At 45.6% G+C, this 20820-nt stretch overlaps 1 protein-coding gene across 1 annotated transcript in view; it reads left to right on the top strand.

Moving 5' to 3' along the window:
* TGM3 (transglutaminase 3) overlaps positions 1–19873 on the top strand; it is a 40065-nt gene extending 20192 nt beyond the window's left edge. The window contains exons 8-13 of the mRNA XM_019645709.1: positions 6665–6768; positions 8353–8598; positions 12559–12867; positions 15119–15276; positions 19149–19282; positions 19683–19873. Of these exons, the coding sequence (XP_019501254.1) occupies positions 6665–6768; positions 8353–8598; positions 12559–12867; positions 15119–15276; positions 19149–19282; positions 19683–19830 (1099 nt within the window). The 3' untranslated portion in view covers positions 19831–19873. The remainder of the gene's footprint in view (positions 1–6664; positions 6769–8352; positions 8599–12558; positions 12868–15118; positions 15277–19148; positions 19283–19682) is intronic.
* The last annotated feature ends 947 nt before the right edge of the window (positions 19874–20820 follow it).

Genomic DNA, 20820 nt, shown 5'->3' with positions numbered 1-20820 from the left:
GACTTGGACAGAAAACCTTCTATCTAAATCTTTGTATACTGCAAATGTTCAACGCTTTTAGAGCCTTGTTCAGATTTGCCTAAAGTATTAGAATGTAAGAATCAAGTGAGGTTAAGCATCTGAATGTGCTTGATAACAATAAGGGCAGCAACTAATAATCTGTTGAGCCATTGTTGTATGCTAGGTACTTTTCTAATTGCTTACCTTTACTCTTCAAAAATGTGAGGTAGGCCCTAGTATGATCATCCCCATTTCATAGCTGAGGAAACTGAGGCATGGGGTCACTTACCCAAGAGCATGTAACTAGAAAATGGTGGAGCTGGGCTTTCAACCCAGGTGGCTTTGTAAACCCTGGAGCACCAGAGAGATGCCAGAGAATGTTGTTATTATTATTTCTGACTGATGTTTGGGAAATCTGATAGCCTACCTTGAAATTTTCCAGAGGGGGTTGGCTAGACACCAATCAGGGCTCTGGGCAAGTTGAGTACTGTCCAGCCCATCCAGATAGATTCTGTGATTCACACTTAGGCAGCAAATGCCACTTTTCTGTAAGACTAAATGTTATCTCCGGGGCTCAGTGAAGAAAAATAACTTGTCCAAAGTCAATCCGTGAGTTAGTGTCTAAGCCAGGGGTGGAACACAGGTCTCTGTCAACAGGACTCTCCCAAGTCAAGGAACATTAGGACTGGAAAGAATCTTAGAAAGGGACCTGATGATTTCATAGCTGAGGAAACAAAGGCCCAAAGAGCAGTAAGGGTAAACAGCTGGAGACATTTCGGCATTCTAAAAAAGTGTATGACTCCACATACTTTCCTTAACTTTTCTGTACCTTTGTTTTCCATCTATAAAATGAAGGATTAGATCAGGGGACCTCAGCATTTTCTTCCCGATTTTTCTTTACATCGCACTCACAGCATCCAGTGGTGTACGTTTTCATCTAAGCCATTCTGCTCATGGCCTTGGTTTGGCTTAAGAGGCACCAGGCTCTGGAGTATTCCCTTCTTGAGAGTCAGGATGCTTTGAGGGAGAGCTGTGTTTGGGATGCTTCTTTTATACGGTTCCTTCTGGACCACTGTACAGGAGGTCCCAGGGGCTTACTCAGTCACTGAGCAACGACCAAATGATTTGGAACAGTTTGGCCAAGGTTATCTTTATCTTGACATTTCAGGCTCATTTTCTTAATTATTTGACTCGATCCCTCAGTTTCTAGAGTTACAGACCTGACTCTACTTGTAGACTCTAGAGAGCTCCGAGGCAGAAAGCACATGGAGATTGCCCTACCCTGTCATCAGGGAGGTGAAGTCAGCCAGTTCTGGAGAAAAGCTGTTGGCACCCGCCCATCAGCCTGAGTTCCTGGCTCCTAATGCAATCTCTCTGTGGCCACCAGCCTCCAATAATACCTAGCCAGCCCCCAGTGTACCTAGAGTACCTCACTCAGGCACACAGCAGGGAAACCCCAGCTCCAAGAGTGGCCCAGGCCCAAGAGTAATTTAATTCAGAAAACATTATTATGTACTGTGTACCGGACTCTGCACTGGGCACTGGGCACTGGGCACCAAGAGCCACGTGAGAGGCAGGAACCACCCTGGAGGAACTCATAACTGGATGAGAAGACTAGCGATCACGGAGTAGAAGAAGTCAAATAATTGAATTATGTGCAAGGTTCAGAGATAGTACAGAGGTATGGTTGGCACTTGGCATGTCAGGAAGAGCATTTGGAGGAGATAATATCTCAACTGCATTTGGAAGGACAGATAGGAGCGTACCAGTGGAAAGGGTTGGGGTTTGGGAATCACTTTCTAGACCAGGTCTCCTGACCCCATGCATTCAAAGGTAAGCATGACTGAATTGCTGTCTAAGGCACTGGTTTATAAATTGTCAAGATTTCATTAGCATTGCCTTGGGTGGAGGGAGGTAGGAGGGGCAGGAATGCATCATTTAATTAATGCCTTAGGTAGTTCTGACACATAGAGCTTGTCCTTTTCCTGGGCTCCTACTACTGAAACCCCTCAAGACTGAAACAGAGCCCAAAAATGGGAGGTGGGAGAGAGTGTGACACACAACAAGAAACAAACCAGTTTCCATGATGGTGCCCTCGGGCATTTGAAAGGTACATCCATCCCAAAGAAATCTGAGTAAAATGCTGGCTTTCAAATGAGGGAGGAACCAGGATGTATTTGTTATCTGCTCTATCTCAAATTTCTGCTTTGTAAATAAGTATTAAAACACAGCTACTTACCTTTTTTTTTTTTTTTAACAACCCACTCTTTCCCTAGGGTTCTCTGCCGGGAAGAAAAAGAACATACATCTTGGTGTTCTTACTGATTTCTCATCCCATTCTTGCCTTTTTCACCCATCTAGGCTTATCTTCCCACACCCCTTCTGCTTTGCCCAGGATGAATTCTAACTGGTCTTAAGGACCCATTCAAAAAGACACTTTTGGGGGTCTCCCTAGAGATAACTTTTCATAATGTTATCTTTATAATGACCCTTTTTTTTTACAATTATAGGAAATTTCAGAATATATAAATCATTTGTAACCTGACTATTAACATATTTTTAATATTTTATCATTGTCTATCCAATCTTTTCTCTAGCTGTCGTTTATAGAATTGGGATCACACATTTACTAGGCATGGGTACAAGACAGAGCATATGATAGATACATCCCACTTTTTCCCACACCCGGAAATTCACCCCTTCATCAACAGTTTTAAATCATGTGTTTTTGATTAAACATATTATGAGCATATTCTCTCTGTCATTAAATCATCTTCAAAAATAAGACTTTAAGTGTATCATATTCCATTGAGTGGTTGAACCGTATCTTTTTCTCTACTGTTACCAGTTTCCCATTCCCTATGATACCTATCTATTTCCCTTTTTTTCTATTATAAATAACACAGTAGTGAGCATTCTTATATATAAATCTTGAGCATGTCTGTAATTAGTCCCATAAGAAAGATTTTTAGAAATGGTATATCCTGAGTTAAAGGGAAGGAGCATTTAAAGGCTTATGATATCTATTGGTGTTGCCTTCCAGAAAGGTTATAACAACCTGTGTTTCATTACAGCAGTGAATAAGGTATTCTTTCTTTCCATTCATATCATTGGTTGGTATTATTTTTAATTATCTGTTTGTTCACCTCTTATGGCCTTATCCTTTTCTGCCTTGTTCTGGATCTGACTTTTTAGTTCCCTGTTTCCTGAAGGATGTAACAGGGTCATGTTGCGTTTGACAAGTACTTACGGAGCACTTCTAACTCCTTTTGACAGCTGTGTGATGTAGTGCTTCCTCGAGCACACATATCCTATCTGGTCCCCACAGGGAGCCTCTTACAACATGGAGAATTTTTTCTGATTATAACATAACAAAAAATCAATCAATAAATAATAAGAATTATTAATAATATAACTACCCAAAGAAAAACACTCATAACATTTTGAGATACACCTTTCTAGACATTTCCTTCTGTTTATATTTACACACATTGCATCTACGTGCATTGAGTTTTGATTACACAAATGGGATCAAGTTAAACAGTCTATTTTATAATTTTTTATATCTTTCTATATTAGTAACTAAAAATTTAGAGAGAGACAGTATAATTTGGTAGTTAAAAGCATGGACACTGCAGCCCACTCTGCCTATTTATTGCAAGACATCAAACAAGTTACTTAATTGCTTTGTGCCTCAGTTTCCAGAATTGTTGAAGAGGGATAATAATTATTCCTATCTTATAAGAGCATTGTAAAGATTAAATGGGTTGTTATATGGGGCTGTTATATATAATACTTAATAACTTTCTTTGTTGACACATGCTGTATTAGCTATTAGTGTTTATATAATATACATATTTTAAATATTTATTTTGTAATTATATAGTTATAGAAATAATAAGCAAGTCTCATTATAGAAAATGAAAACAGAAATAAATAATGTAAAACTTAGTTCAATATGTACTCAAAGCTGCCCATATACACAATATATACACCAAACTATTATCTAAACTGTGGTTATTTAAGGTAATAGAATTATCTGAGACTAACTTTCACTGAATTTTTAATGTATAATTTTCTAAATCCAAACAGGTTCATCATATTTGTACATATTTTCGTAAGCTTATAGATATACATATATATCTGCACACTATTTTGTAACTTGCTTTTTTTTACTTGATGATGTATTTTAGACATCTTTCCTCATAAGTGCTAAATTGATTTTGCTCATTCTTTTGGACAGCTCTGTGATATTCTGTTGCATGGCTGTGCCACAATTTATCTGACCATTTCTTTATTGATGAACTTTTCCTCTAGTATTTTTGCTATTACAAACAATGCTTCAATGAACATCTTTTCATGTACATCTGTGTGCATTCATGTGAGTTTTTTTATAGGAGAAATTCCTAGAAGTGGAATTAATGGCTTAGTGCGTACAGAGATTTTTTTAAGGTTTTTCATATGCATTGTCAAATTGCCCTCCACAAATGTCACACCACTTGAAACTCTCACCAGTAGTGTATAACAGTTCTTGTTTTCCCACACCTGGAAATGAGCATCCCACAACAATGGGTATCATCCTATACGTGCATCTTTTTCAGTCCAATAGGTGTAGTGGTGTCTCTTTGTCATTTTAATTTTATCTTAATGGTAGTGAGGTTAAAATTATTTTCATATGTTCAGTGATTATGGGTAATTGCCTTCTCGTCCATCATTGGAGTGTTTTGACTTTTTCTTTTGTGTCTTTTTCTTACTGATTTGTAAGTGCTCTATAAAATTAATTATAGTAAATCTCTGTCTACCACGCATGTTGCATATATTTCCCCCACTTTTTTTATTTTTTTCCCAATCGTTTTTCCCTCTCTTCTTCAAATTGGATGATTTCTATTGCTCTATCTTCAAGTTTACTGATGCTTTCTCTGTCATCTCTATTCTGCCAGTAAACCCATGCATTGAATTATTTAATTTCAAATATTGATTTTTTTTCCAGTTAAAAATTTCCTTTTTTTATAATTTCTATTTTTCTGCTAAGAGTTCCTCTTTTCATTTGCTATGAGCACATTTTCCTTTATTTCATTGAACATAGTTATAATATCTGCTTTAGTCCTTGCCCAATAATTTAAACATCTGGATTATCTAAGAATTAATCACTGTTGGTTGTCTTTTCCCTTGAGCATAAGTGATGTTTTTCTGGTTCTTTGTATGTTGAGTAGTTTGGGATTGTATCCTAGACACTGGGTATGTCTGGATCCTGATATTTTGTCTTAGCAGCCCACCCAGGGTAGACTCGATTGCAAACTCTGTCTCACCGTTGGTGGGCAGCAGCTGACATCTCAATGTGCTTCTTTTGTCTTTAGCTGGATGGCTTGTAGTCTACCTCATACATGCATGGTTCAGAGGTCTCCTGGAAGCTTGGGCAGAGTTTGTATACAAATTAGGGTTCACCTTTCTCGGACTCTTTCCTTTCCAAGACTTGCCCCTCACTCTGTTATCTCCTCAGGTCAGAAAGATGTGGGCTGTCTGTTGGAGTTTTTACTACCCTGCACTTTACCCCAACTGTGGCCTATCCTTAGGGCAAAATCACCAAAAGTGCAACTCGCCCCATGCTAGCCTCCTCCTCTGGGTTTTGACTCCCTTCTAAAACCCTCCTACTTTGTTCACTCTCAGATAGTTAGTGTCTTTTGTATTTTTTCAGTTTATTGTATATGCAGAGGGGACTATCTGTTATGAACTTACTCCTCCATGTTGGAAACAGAATGTTTGTTTGTTTGTTTGTTTGTTTGTTTGTTTGTTATAAGCACGTTTAATATTTTTACCTAGTCAAATTTATCAGCCTTTTCCTTTATGGCTTCTGAAATTGGTCCTCCACTTAAATCTATCTTCTTCACCTCATGAGTATAAGTAATTTTTTTTTCAAGTTAGTTAGAACTTGGATTTATGCTGGACTTACATTTCCTTCTAGTTGAACCCCAAAACACCACTGTTAATGTAGTTGCTATGGGAGTGAAAAGGAGGAGGGGGCAGAATCAAGAATGAATAGACATTAGCTAATTGGCTATACCTGGTGAGGGAGAGCACCTGTGCCTGAGACGTACCAATTGTGAGATGAGGGAACGCCATTGGTGAAGAACGTTTTAGAGCTGGTATATGTCATTCTTCAATCCAGACCTCAGCCAAAGGCTTTGTGGCTCTTAGCCAGATGTGTCATTCTTGATGTAGGCCCAGTCATTTTCAGCCTGCACCAAATAGAGTAGTGTCCCCCAATAGGATACACAAAAGGAAACTGTGGGTTTGCCTGCTGAGTCTCTGGCTGTAACTTAGATCCATTCTGCTCCTCAGACAGGCAGTAGAACATGGTGGTCAGGGACCTAGGTTTTGGAGTTAGTCATAGCTGGGTCCAAGCTGATTCTGCTGTTGTTAGCTGCTTAACTTTGCTGAGCCTCAGTTTCCCCTTTTATAAGATGGGCATAAAAATAGTTCCTGTTTCCTAGCGCTGTGAGAATTTAAGGGAGGCAATGCTTGCCAAGGTTTAAATAGTTGGCACAGGGTCAATTCACTCGATGCGTATCAGACCACTGCCCTATCGGATCAGAGCTGTGGCTTTGGCCCCTCACCTGCTGCGGTGGCCTTGGGCCAGCTCTGCAGCCTGTGGTTCTGTCTGCAGGAACTTCCACGTCTGGAATGAAGCTTGGTTTGTGCGGACTGACCTGAGCCCCTCGTACAACGGATGGCAGGTTCTGGACGCCACCCCTCAGGAGAGGAGCCAAGGTAACCCCCTGCTGGCCCACTGATGGCCCCCTTCTCTGTGTTCGGCTTTACATCACAGCCTCTCCATTTTTTATAGTAGTGGACAGTGGCACAGGAAAGTCACCAGAGTTCTCTCCATCTCTGGAAGGCACAATGGGGTTAAATTAAAAATATTTTCAAGGTAGATTTCCCTTCCTAATTTTACTCGGCTCATGCTGCTACCTAACTGAGTGCCTTGCCTGTGCCCACACAGCTGCCATCGCTGCTACACAGGCCCTGGCACATGCCAGGCAACGAGAAAAAGGAGCTGTCCTCTGCCAACAGTGATTATCCTGCACCGCCTCTAGTAGTCTGTTCCTCCCAGCACAGGATTGTCTGTTACCTTCATTTTCAGTTGCTTCTTTCAAACTTAAAAAAAAAAAAGTTAATTATACAAGTAATATGTAAACATGGTTTAAAATTTTTTCCAAACCATTCTCAAAGGACTTACAATGAAAATGAAGTCTTACCCCCTCTCCCAACTGCAGCCTCTCTGCCAGAAGCAATGAATGTGACGAGACTGGGGGACTTAGGGGTAGGATGGTAACTCTCCAGATATTTTCTAGACCACTGTTTTTCAAACTTTTCACTGCAACCCGTCAGTGGTTATAAAATCAAGTCAGTGGTTATGACCATCATTTTAAGAAACGAAATAGGATGGCATGTAAAGGAGGGGGTTGAAGGAAAGGAAAAGAAATTAAATATCAGGGTGCATTGGACATAGTAAGAATAAGTATTCTCCTGTAAAACTTTTGTTTCAGGATCATATATGTGCCAAAATGTAAAATCTATTTATTTTTAGGGGTCATGGTAAAAAGAAAGTTGAAAGTGACTGTGCCACTTTAAAAGTGTGTGTCTTTTTTGTTTGTTTTGTAAGTAAAGTGGAATAATTCTCTTTTTTCTATTCAGCTGTGCCTTGCTTTTTTTTTTTTTTTTTGGCTGGGCACTTCATGAATGAAACTATATCTATATATCCACATCTACATCTAATCTATATCCATCTATTCATTCATCTATCTATCTATCTATCTATCTATCTATCTATCTATCTATCTATCATCTATTGGAGCTACCTATGCTGAGTGCAAGAGAAGAGAGGTGACAGTCAGGGCTTGGGAGCTCAGAGGAGCAAGAGACGACCCCTGTAGGCTGGGTGTTCAGGGAACTCTTCCAGGGATAGGGAGGCGATGATTTGGGAAGAATGATTTGCAGAGACAGAAAAGAGGCAACCCTGATCACAGGACAGCAAGAGTTTCCTCTTTAGGAAACAGGCCAAAGGCAGTGGGTTAGTACGCACCCATAGAATGTGCACGTGGGATTGGGCCAGGCTTCTGAAGAGGTGAAGTCAGACCAGGGTACTATTGCAGAAGATAACAGTAGCACAGGAGGGTTTGTGCTGAGTGCCAAATGAGGGGGGCAGGCTGTGGGGGCTGACGGAGCTTGGCAGGATAGAAACAGGGGAGTTGGGTGGTTGCGGATGGCCCCCAGAGGAGCAGGCCCTGGGGTGGGCTGTTGAGGATGGGCCTGGCTTTGGCACGCATCTAACCTCTGCACCCTGGCCACCAGGGGTGTTCCAGTGTGGTCCCGCTTCGGTTGTCGCTATCCGAGAGGGCGATGTGAACCTGGACTTCGACATGCCCTTCATCTTTGCGGAGGTTAATGCCGACCGCATCACCTGGATCTACGATGCCCACAGCAATTCCCAGAAGCAGAATTCGTCAGATAGTCACACCATTGGCAAGTACATCAGCACCAAAGCAGTCGGCAGCTACTCTCGCATGGACGTCACGGAGAAATACAAGTACCCAGAAGGTAGGAGGGGCACTGGTGAGGCTGTGCCACTCGGGGATCGATGGTGGCAAGATAGCTGTTAGGGTGGGGAACAGTAAACTCACTGGTACAGGGTAAACTCACTCGATGAGTATCAGAGCACTGGGCTGTCAGATCAGAGATGTGGCTTTTGCCCCCCACATGCTGTGTGGCCTTGGGCAAGTTCAGCCAGTTCTGCCTGAATGGTAAGGCTGCTCCCTGGCACCTAACACCCAACTCCCTAGACTGTTTTAAGTGGGGACAGAACCATCATGGGCAGACTGGCGCCAGAGGAAGTTTGCCACAGGGCCCAGGCAGCTGTCATTCCAGCTCATCTTCAGCTGTGCCTCTTTGCCAATTGCATACTTGGGGTGACAGCACAGTGATTAAATAGCACAGGGAGACACATGGCCCCTATGGGTGGCTCCCAAGGCCTTTAGGAGAAATTATTCAATCGGCCCACTCCCCTAGCCTCCGAGAAACACAGAAAGAAAACACTTTTGGAACAAAAAAATGGACAAAGACCCCAACGACATGGGCTTGTGCCATGTTCACTTCAGAGGCCCCCCAAGAAACCAGGGGAGGTGGGACTACATCATGAGGAGAATTCCCACATCCCTGAAATCTTAAGCAGCCACATGGGTGCTGGCCTCCTAAAGTCACTGGGAAGGATAGTTGCTATGCGGCCACCTTGAACTCAAATGACTCTTGTTGCTCTATTCTGGACATTGTTTTTGAAGTCAGCAGCCTTTCTCTTTGAGGATTCTCAATTGTGACAAAAGTTCTACATTTGAAAGGGATGTTCATTTTTAGAAACAGCCAAAAGTAAATTAATGCTTGCTCTAGCAGTCCAGTCATTCCTTGACGGAGCCAACATTTCACTCTTTCTAAAATACTTTGAAATAGTTGCTTCAGTGGATCTTCACAGTTGGTTCTGAGGGGTTAAGAAAAGTGCTCTCAGAAAGGTGCCCACAGTACATTCTAAAGTAAACCCTACAACGGTGCAACTGTTGGCTATTGGTGCTGGATGCAATTTACAGAAGGAAAACGCTGAGCACAGGAGATGAGGTCTGGCTCCACGTTCAGTTGTGTGACCCTGTGGGTAGTGGTATTTGTGGACATTTGGAGGCACAACTCTAGGGCAATGAGATTGGTGGCCTCGATTTGGCCCCGTCTGCTTCTGCAAGCCATTCCCACTGTCGGGGTCAGATGACCCTTCTCTCAGTCAATAAACATAGACTGAGACCTCCACCAGGGCCTGCTCTGTGCTCAGCTCTGGGGAGGCAACAGAAAAACACTGCAGATGGAGCCCCTGCCCTTGCAGAACTCACAGGCCAGAGGGAAAGGCAGGTATAAGACAAGTATTTTCAACAATGTCATGATGTTGGAAACAAGCAAAGGGGCCAGAGAACAAACCACCTGGGGCAAGAGGTGAACTCCAGTCCTGCCACTTAGAACTATGCAACTTCAAGCGTGATTCTTAGGATTCCTGACCCCTGGTTTCCTCACCTGTAAAATGAGAGTGGCGATGGCCATCTTCAGTAGGATATAAATGAGCTGGTGTTTATAAAGCACCGAGTGCAGTGCCTGGCACAGAGTGAGGACTTAATAAATAGTGGCGACTTTTTTCCAATTTGAACGTCTGCAGCTTCATTGGAACAATGACCTCCCAAGGTGACTTTTGAAGTGCACCGCTTACATGGATATATGATGCTATGAGAGGTTCCTTACCTTACTGTCATGCCTTAATTCTACTTCTTGGGGGCTCTGGCTGTCCCAGCCAACCTTCTAAACTATGCAAAGGGGCCAGGCTGTGGCCAAGTTGGAGAGAATCCCTGCAGGATTCCTGGCAACACCCCAGCCCCTGCGTGACAGTAGGGCTCATCACCCTGCCTGTTGTTGCTCAGCTCTCCTTACCTAATGATGCGTTTGTCTCTGAGGGCCCTAGGGAAGAAAAGCTCATAAAATGGGTTGCTAAGCATTTGTGCAATAGCAATACCAAGGGAGAAAACAGTAGCAGGAAGCACAGTCTTGAGTAAGCCCAGCAGGTGACCTATATAGGTATCTAGGCTCTGAGCCTCATTGTGCAAACACGCCTGCTCCGAGGTCCTGGGCACAGAAGGCTCAGCTCCCTGCGCAGACATCAACCCAGGGTGTGGACTTACAACTCGGCTAGAGAATGGGAAGGCACCAAATGGAACTCAGCCCACCAGGAGCTATCAGCTCGGGTAATCTGGCGGACTGCCTCCTTTTCGGTAGGGAGTGTGGGAGGAACCTTGGAGGATGGGTCTTGAAGACTGGCTCCCTTTCTGGTTCTAATCCCAAGATTAGACTAGTCACTTGCACCAGTCGCTTCCCTGCTTAGGACCTTAATTCTAACATAATGGGCTTGGATGAATTGGTCTCAGAGATCTCAGCCAGTTCTTGCATGTAACTGATGGGAAAAGTGCTTATAATAAGTTATCTGGTGTCTTAAAATTTTCACAGGTTGGTTGGGGAAGGTGGGGGCCATAAATATGGTCTGCAGATATAAACATAGTAATTCCTTGTGCACCTCTGTCCATGCCCTGGAAGATCAATACCTTCCCATTGATAGTGGGTCTATCTTCAGATCAAGGCAGAAAGCCTAATGTGAACTGTGTGGTCAACACTGGCTCAGAAACTTGGAGTTTGTCACTCAGCTCTTAATGCCCAAGAGCATATATCACGGCCATGCTCCAGGGGCTGTTTATACCATCACATTCAGCAGGACCCGCATTCTGAATCAGTCAGAAAACCCATCCTTTGTGTTTTTGAAGCCCGAACCCTCTTGACAATTTAAACTCGTCATAACTTGGAACCATACCAACCATGGAAAATTATTGTCAACTGACACAGACAAAAGCGCTGCTCTTCAAGCTCTTCAAAGCACCTTTAGAAACAAAGCAGAATACCATGGTAAAACGGTTTGAAAAATTCTAATGAAGTCAATTCTAAATCATAACCTTTTTTATTTTTTATTTTTGCCTGTGAACTCATTCTAACCTTTCCAGCTAAGTTTTTATTTATTTTTCAATTATCTGTTTGTTCTTTAAATCTTACAAGGAAACTTTTATTCAAAAAAAAAAAAAGAAAAAAGAAAGAAAGAAAGAGAGAGAGAGAAAGAGAGAAAGAAAGAAAGAAATCTAACCTAATTAACCTAAGCAAAAATATCAAGCCATATAGTAATTTTATACAGTTGCTGATAAAGCTTTGCCTGCATATACAGCACCTTAGAAATTTAGAGCTGATTGGAAAAGCACCATAAACTGGCTGGTCTAAGAGCCGTACCTTAACCTTTTTGCTGCATTAATTGATTTCAAGTTTATTCTCCAAAATGTGTCCAAAATCTACAGAAAATAATTACAATATTTATATTTTTAAGAAAATACAGTTAAGGTGTTACATTTTATTAAAATAAATGATTACTTTGAAGTATAAAAATTTCCCAGGGCCGGCCGAGTGGCTCAGTTGGTTAAGAGCTCGCTCAAGAGTGCGAGCTCTGAGCAACAGGGTTGCCGGTGGGATTCCCGGCCTGAGCTGAGGCAGGGTGGCTCAGCTAAAAATAAAAAAAGTAAACATAAAAATAAATAAAGAATAAAAATTTCCTATTGCTATTCATTCTTAAAAAATACAAGAATATAGAAAAATGTACACGTGCTTCCCTAAACTTCCTTTCTGAAACACTGAGCTTATGGGGTCAAGTCAAACGCCACAGTCAGCGGTCTGGAAATATCATTCGACTATAGACGAATGTTGCAGCAAAAATGTTAAGGAGGATGAAATGGTGGCCTGGAGAGGCTGGACACTTGCTTGTGTCAGAATCACTGTGCTGCAGCAAAACCAGTGTCAGTCCCAGGCCACCTTTCCAGGTAGGGCACTGTCCTTTGTCCAGGTTGCCACTGTATCTCTGAGATGCTTCTCTCTTTTCCCCCCACAACACAGGTTCCAACGAGGAAAGAAAAGTGTTTCAAAAGGCTATGGGGAAACTTAAACCCAGCAGTTCATTTGGCCCAACATCTGCAGGAGGGAGAGAAAATGAGGAACGGGAGCCCAGCATCTCTGGCCAGTTCAAGGTCATTGGCATACTGGCAGTGGGCAAAGAAGTCAACCTGGCCCTCATGCTCAAAAACCTGACAAGGGATATGAAGACAGTGACAGTGAACATGACAGCCTGGACCATCGTCTACAACGGCACACTTGTACACGAAGTGTGGAAAGACTCCATCACAATATCTCTGGACCCTGAGGAAGGTAACTCATCCATCCTATAGGTTGTTGAGGCACCCTGCACCCAAGGTCACTGATATTCTGTTGGGGTTGGAGAGTTCCTATTGGAACTGACTCAATTGTCTAAGGAATGGGCAGCCCAGGGCCTCTGTGGTTAAGCCTTAGGTTTTGAAGTTTTGGAAGTTGCTCTCATGGTGTTCAGTGCAAGTCAGGGTGGTGCCAATGCAAATCCTTTTATGCCCTCAGTGAGGAAGGAGGAAGGCTTGGACTAATACCACAGTACCTCTTACAAGTACATACCACTTCCCACAGTGTGTAGAGTGCTTCCTTATATACTACCTTATTTGTTCTTCTATAAAGGATAGATTTCATTATCCCCATTTTATGGAGGCCAAAACTGAGGCTTGGAGAAATTGTGTCATAGCTAGTAAGTGGCAATGCCAGGCTCTTGGTCCTAGGTTTCCTGATGCTAAATCCAGTACCACTCCCACCCTCTCATTTTCTAGGATGTATTGCTGCCACCACCACCCTCCGCATGCCACCCCCACCCACCCCACTCCACAATGAATCACTTTTCAGGTTTGACCCTAGAAGTGTTGCAATGTACCACGGGTCTTGCACCCTCACCTAATGATCCCCACAGCTATCGGGGAGTGAGTAGAGTTTTCTGATGACAGCGATGGGTTTTCTTGGAGACCTGAGAATTTGGGAGGCACAGTGACTCCTTGCTCTCGGGTGTCACAGAAGGGAAGGGAGCAGGTGGAGCAGAGAAAGGCTGGTGTCCTGGAAGGATTAGAAAGCAGGTGTGCCCACATTGGCAAAATCTCTTAAGCTGTTATGAAAAGTTGAGGCTTACAGAGCAGATTAACAAGGGTGGGGTGGCAATTTGCTTCACAGAAGAGAATTACAAAAACTGATTAATTGCACAGCCCATCTTGAAAGAAGTCTCTCTACAGAGAACCTGAGACATGTTATACCTGTCAGAAGGCAGCAGTCCTCTAGCAACCTGACTTCTGGCAGAACTTTAGCAAATCTTCCACATACAAAAGCACGTGTCTGGCTGTTGCTTACCTTCAGTGCTCAAGAGAAGAGCTATTTGTGTAGGCCAAAAGTAATTCACATGAGGCAAATGGTTAAAAACAAACGCCAAAAAAAACTTCTGCAAGAGTCAGCAGAATGAAATGGGAAGGGGCAAGGAAGTAGGGGAACTGGTCCTGATGCTGTCACCTACTTCCGGGTGACCCTGTTAAGTCCTCCGCCATTTTTATTAGAGGGTTGGACCAGGTGATGCAAGGGTCTGTCATATCCTCATTTGGGGCAGACTGGGCAAATTTCTCCAGTGCTAAAAGCAGAGGCAGCTCCCTCCTTACTGTCTTACCACAGAGGGGCACCTCCAAGCCGCCCAGCATGATAGCGTGAAGGAGAGATGGGGCTGCCCTGGACCACAGAGGAGGGAGAGGTACCTGTGCCAGATAGGAGCCTTGAAGCTCGGGGAGGAGCCAGATAAATGGAGAGAAGCTGGGGAAGGCATTTCCACCTGAGGAAACTGTGACAGTCAAAGCAGGAAGGTAACAACGTGCCTGTCCTGTGAAAGAACATTGAGGTGCAGGGGGGTGCTTTAAGGGAGAGGTGAGTTGGGCTCAGTGATGCAGGGCCAGATTGAAGGGTCTGACTTTATTTAATGAGGAGCCACGGAAGATTTTTTGAAGTGACATGGAAGAGGAGTGACATGATTCGGGAAAAGAAAAAAAAAGTTCTTCTAAAGCCTCGTCTGACTGATGTGTGTAAATGACTTGGAAGCAGGAGACACCTGAGGTGGGGAGGTGCTTCGGATGCTGCTGCAATAGAATCCAAGGCTATTAGATGACCTGGGAGGATCCTAAGCTCTCATTTTGCCAACCCCTGGCTTCCCTTCCTAGTTATTACTGTGTTATCATCATTAGTGTTATCATCACTAGGCAATCAGTTAACATTCGTATTCTTCCCCTGCCCCTTAGAAGGAAATTTGCCCTTTGATGTTTTCTGGGTGTGGAGGAAGCTTCAGTCCCTATAATAATCCCATCCTCCTGGGAATCTGCCCAGCCAGCCAGAGCCTTGGCCTCTCCCTGGTCCCTGCTCTAGAGCCTGCACAGGATAAGGGGGTGTTTTTCACAAGCCCTGGGCTACAGATATTCCTGGCCCGCTTGCACTGACTTGGCTTGGTATCAGCTTTGAAGAAGGTTTCAGCAGCCAACCCCACTCCCTCTCACTCTGCTCCCCTGGCTTCTCCTTTCAGAAATACAGCATCCCGTGAAGATCACATACGCTCAGTATGAGAAGTACCTGAAGGCGGACAACATGATCCGGATCACAGCCATATGCCAGGCCTCTGATGAGGCTGAGGTGGTGGTGGAAAGGGACGTCATCCTGGACAACCCCACCCTGACCCTGGAGGTAAAGGGAGGGGGAAGGGGTGACCCCTAGCCAGCCAACCCTGTGAGCCACAGCCCTCCCAGACCACTAGGAAAGTCCTTCCCTGCTGGGAGGGGCAGAGGACTGGGCCCAGCTCGGGTCCAGCCTTTGCCAAATGGATCGGCCGAGGGCTCCCGCTCAGCCCTTGCTCCCTGTCTGGTGTGATAAACAGGGCACGTTGCCCTGTGCCTTCTTTGGTTCCAGCTCTAGACCCACTGGGGGTACCAGCTCAGTAGTGGTTGGAGAGACTCTCGGATTCACTCGCCCACCCACTCAGCTCTGAGCATCTGCTGTGTCCTGGGTCATGCAAGGCTCAGGAATCACAGAGGGCCACAGGGGCTGGGTTCTGCCTGCAGGGAGATCACAGCCCAGCCCCCAGACATATTCGTAGAGCAGATCAGAAATGGGCATGACTCACGGGCATCGCTCCACTCTCTAGACCCCAGAGTCACAGAACTGTAGGCTCTTAGGAGCCTAGTCTCATGCTCTCATACTCTGCTGTTTCGCACAGGAGTAAGCTGAGGCCCAGAGAGAAAGAGCCGCTAGTTACTGCCAGGGCCAGGGCTAGATCTCAGGTCCTGGGACTCCTAGCCCAGGGCCCTTTCCAGGACATCCGGGTACGTCCATAGCCAGTAGCAGCATCTTCATAGTGGCTGCCTCAGTCTCTGCTCTGGCTTCGGCTCTGCTCCCAGGTTCCTGGGGCCACTCTACCCTTTCCTCAGTGCCTGGGCCAGGAGTACTGTGCTGACTCTACGCCTGTCCCTTCTCTCCAGACCCTGGGCCCTACCGGCCCCCCGGCTCAAGGTGTAGGCCACCAGGGCCAGACAACACAAACCTAAAGGGTGAGGGGTTGGCAGGAAAGGACAGGCAGAGGAGATGGGGTCTTCCCTTGACATCCCACAGACAGCCTAGCCTCCTGGGTCAGGAGTCTGCAGTATCTACTATCGGCCCCACCTGTCTAGATGGGGATTGCTTTTTTCTGTTCCATCACAATGCTGCCAGCCTCGCGAGCCCCAGATTTCTAGAGGAGCTGGATAATTGTGGCTGCCTTGGTCCCACCTCTCCCCAAGTTGCACCCTAGTCGCAGGGAGCTCAGACAGAGATCAGGAGGACCCAGGGCTCTTACTCCCATGCAGCTAGCCTGCAATTGAGCCCTTTCACTGTCCTGGTTAGTCTGGCCTGTGCTTTAGAATGGGCAGGGTAACCCTCCATCTCAAGGGCTAGAGAGTCAGGGACTGGACAGCCAGTTTAGGCGAAAGCAGAGCAGGGCCGTAGTTCAGCCTTTGGGCCGATAACCTTGTATCCAGGTCCCATCATTTAGCAGCAGTGACCCTGAGTATCACCCTCAATCCCTGAGTCTCAGTTGCCCCAACTCTGTGATGGGGATAATAAAAGACTTCCCTTGCAGGATGTCATTTCTTTAAGGAAGTCTTTCCTGACATTCCACCCCTCTTCCCCCAAATTAGGCCTGGTCTCCAGTTAAACACCTTCCAAGCCTCTGTCCTCTTACTTCACGGCATTTGTCCTAGTTGAAGTTATACCTTTATTTGTGCAATTGCTTAGTTGCAGTCTCCGGCAGATATAAACTCCATGACAGGAGGTGCTCCCCCCTGCTCTGGGCCCATCACTGTCTTCCCTGCTATATCATAGAAGATAATCAGTGTTTGTGAAACAGAACCACCCCTCTCCACTGGAACAGAGACACTTGACTCCAGGCTGGCATTCTTCACCACCCAGAGTTTTCACTGTCAGTCCATGCTTGTCCACTGTGTGTTAAGGCCTCTCCTGCTCCCCAGGGCATTTCCAAGAAATGTGTCCAGTCGCTGCAGACATGATGGACAGCCCAGTGCTGAGTCCCACTCCTCAGGCTGGTAAACGAGACTGGGTAGCAGCCAGTTCTGTTACAAAAAGATTCTGTGTTAAAATGATCAGTGTTTAAATGAAGTTAGGTTTTCCCCCATTGCACTCTCTTATCCAATATCCTCAGCCCTTCTCATAGCTTTATCTATTCAACACTTTTGCACTCCATCTTTTCGATTTCCATGTCAAGTCTGCTTTGTCTTTAAAGAGCCTATAAAATCTTTAGAAAGGAAATCAGAATATGTACAGGCTGGAAATATACCATCAAGGACTTCCTTCTTTAATCTTGTTAAAAAGGCATCTGCCCTTCCTTCTTGTGGGCCTCTTCGTATGAATTTCCTCCTAACACATTCTCGCCTCTACTTTGGCTTTCAAGGAATCAAAACATCCTTGTCTTAACTGAATGAATTGATGCATAGCTCATTCAGAGCAACGGGCAGATTTTTAATCTCATGAGGGTGATCTGTATGAAAAAACAAGATTTGGGGTAAAGCCCCATTATCTTGTCTGGCACTGACTGGCAGTTAGCACTGAGGACCTTACACTGTAGAATCAGACCATGAAATCTGAACATTTTTCCAAAGGATGATGTCCTTTATTGATCCATGAACGACTGACAATCACACACAGGTTTCTAGTGGCCTTTACCCTCTCCTTTGGGGGCACGTACAGATTTAGGTCAATAGGACAGGGTGGTAAGCAGCAATAAAGAAAGAAAAAAGTACACAGAAATCTCAAATTGAATATCAATGTGAAAAATATGGCACCACTCATGTAGCCTTGTGGTAACCCAATGGCATAATTTTACGCTTCACCCTGCAAATTATGTCATACACTGAAATGCGTTCCACAGGAGAAATTATGGTATAGACCATGGTCTCTAAAATGTTTCACTTATGCACAAGTTATTGGTAGGCATTACTAGTGAGGAGATCAAACACTCTGAAACCAGGGAGACCCTGGCTATTCAGTCTTTCTGAACTACAGCTTTAGTAATGTAAAATGGTTGCTATAAGGATTCGTGGCAAAAAAAAAAAAAGAAAAACCAAACACAAAAGCAGCCCCCTGTAGTGATTCTCAAAAGCAGACAAGAAATCCACCAGCCATACAAATTCAGTTTCGATTTCCAAAACACTTTCTTTCCATCCATGATCTCATCTGGGCCCTCCTACCCCAGAGAGGAAGGGCAGAAAGGGATGACTAGTCCATTTATCAGACAAGGGAGTTGAGACCCAGTCATGTCTGCTTCTTGGCAGAACCACAAGCTTTTCTATCTGGGAGCAAACAAATCGCCCAGGTTGCTTTCCTGACTGGAAGCTTAGGCTTCCCTGGCCCCAGACCAAAGACAGTGGAATGTTGGAGCCCTGTCCAGACCACAACGTGGTGCGTAAGAAAACTCCAGGTTCCAGAAGCTTAGAAGGATATCACTAGACTGGGTGTCATCAGAGGAGAATGATCTGAATTGAGGTGGGGGCCCAACACTGTGTCCTGTGGAGAGCAGCTGGTCTGAGTAGGCGCAGGCCACCCAGGGAGGGGGCTACCAGGTTTGAAGGGAAGAAACAGGACCACGGAGTGGGAGATTCAAGGAAAGAACTGTTATTAAGATCAGAATGAAACCTTTCCCAACCCTTTGAGTGGCCTGCAGTGGAACAAGGCTGTGCTGGGAAGAAGTACTCGCCCTTCCCAGGATGAACTGGAAAAGGGGACTGTGAACCCAGCAGGGGAGTTCAAGTGCTCTCAGCCACTTCAATGTGCCACCTTTCCCCTAAGCCAGGGTGCCCTGTCTGTGGCGTGGGGATCATAGCAATTTCCTAGGAACCCCCTGCATGGATGTCACTGCCACTTAGGAAGATGAAACAGACAGTCCTCCCTGCCTTTGCCTTCAGTGACATCTTCCCTATGACCTAGTCACCCACCCAGCCCTGTCAGCTCTCACCAAGCAGCAGGTGAGATGAGCAGCCAGTGCCCTGATCTGTCAACGCTTCTCCCTGTAGTTGCTGGACAGGGCCAAGGTGCAGAGGCCTGTGAACGTACAGATGCTCTTCTCCAACCCGCTGGATGAGCCAGTGAAGAACTGCGTGCTGATGGTGGAGGGGAGCGGTCTGCTGCTGGGCAGCCTCAGGATTGAGTAAGTCCCAAGATCAAGGGGCCCATGTGGGGTGGTCGGAGAGGGGCACAGGGCCCGCAGAGCTTCTCTAGCTTGGAACTCAAGAATCTGCACGTAGGCATACACATTTGCACTTGGTTTGGGGGTTCACCAAACTTGAACTCTCAGGAAGTCCAGGTCACCAGAGCTTGGAGCTGGTCAAGGCTTAGCATATTTGGGAGGTCATGGGACCCTTACTTCTATCTGCTGAGGGGTCCCAGGGCTGGGAGAGCCTGGTGACTCAGGGTGACAGGAGAGGGGGCTAAAGGAGCAGTGACTTTGTCCAACCCCAACCAGAGCAGGACTTGAGGCCACAGAGGTCCATCCAGCCTGAGGTCCATGAATCTCACCATCAACACTAACTGATGCCCTTCCCCAACAGTGTGCCAGCCCTGCGCCCCAAGGAGCGGTCCCGGGTACGTTTTGAGATCATGCCCACGCGGAGTGGCACCAAACAGCTGCTTGCTGATTTCTCCTGCAACAAGTTTCCTGCAATTAAGGCTATGCTGTCCATTGATGTGACCGAGTGAAGAGCCCGGGTGACCCCCATACAAACTTGGGTACCACGGAGCAGGCAGGGCTCACCTGTCCAGCCTGGGAAACCCACTCCATTCCTTAAGGCTTCCTGGACGAAGAGCTCCAGCCTCCAGCACACCCCCCTTCCTCACTCCCAGGCTGGCCTGGCTCCACCCTGACCCAAGACTTGATCATTTTTGCACGGTCCCTGGCTGCTTGTCCCTGTTGGCTGCCTGCTCTGTGAGCCCCACATCCCGCTCAGCTCTCCCACCCACCAATGCAGCAGGATGAGTGGTACCTGACCCAGCAACTCTCTGAATGCATACCGAGGAGAAGCCGGTCTGGACTGTTTGCTGATCCCAAGCCTGCAGTTGGGACATTCCTGTTCCTGCCTCGGGCCACTGTGGAGGGGAGAGGATGGTTCACTTTCTGTCAGGGCACTCACATTCCTACACTCAAAATAAATGTTAAAAAGAGTGCAATCACACAGCATCGACTCTACAAGACTGCTGCTTCACCTAAGGTGGTAGAAAAGGGGAGAGAAGGGCTGGGGCCGTGGCCTTCCTGTGAAGGGATGACCTTGGGAAGACTTGTTCTCCATGTTCCAATGCCCAAAAGGAGTGGGCTTGCTCTGTTTGGCTCCAGGTGCAAAACGAGGGAGACATTTCAAGTCAATTTAGGAAAATGTTCTTATTTGATGTCCAAAACTAGATTAGGCTGCCTTAGGAGCGAGCTCCTTGTCATGCAGGCTTCAAGGGCTCTCTCTGTGGCCAAGCTCTCTCTTTTGGAGCCCTCTACAGGCATCAGAGTGGAAAGGGACTTCAACGTCTTCACTGGAACCCTTTAGCAGAGCAGGAGTCCCCCCTAGCCCGGCCTCTGTTTCTGCTGGGCTCTTTCCTCCTGTGTCACACATCTCCTCTTGTAGCCAGGAAAGAATCTGCCACTTCCGGTGGCCACAGCACTGCTAACTCAACGGGGATCTTCTCTGCCTTCACACATGCTCT

Source organism: Hipposideros armiger, unplaced genomic scaffold, assembly GCF_001890085.2.
Source record: "Hipposideros armiger isolate ML-2016 unplaced genomic scaffold, ASM189008v1 scaffold_94, whole genome shotgun sequence".
Taxonomy (NCBI): Eukaryota; Metazoa; Chordata; class Mammalia; order Chiroptera; family Hipposideridae; genus Hipposideros; species Hipposideros armiger.
The sequence above is the reverse complement of the archived record's forward strand: the minus strand, read 5'-3'. Positions and strand labels throughout refer to the sequence as shown.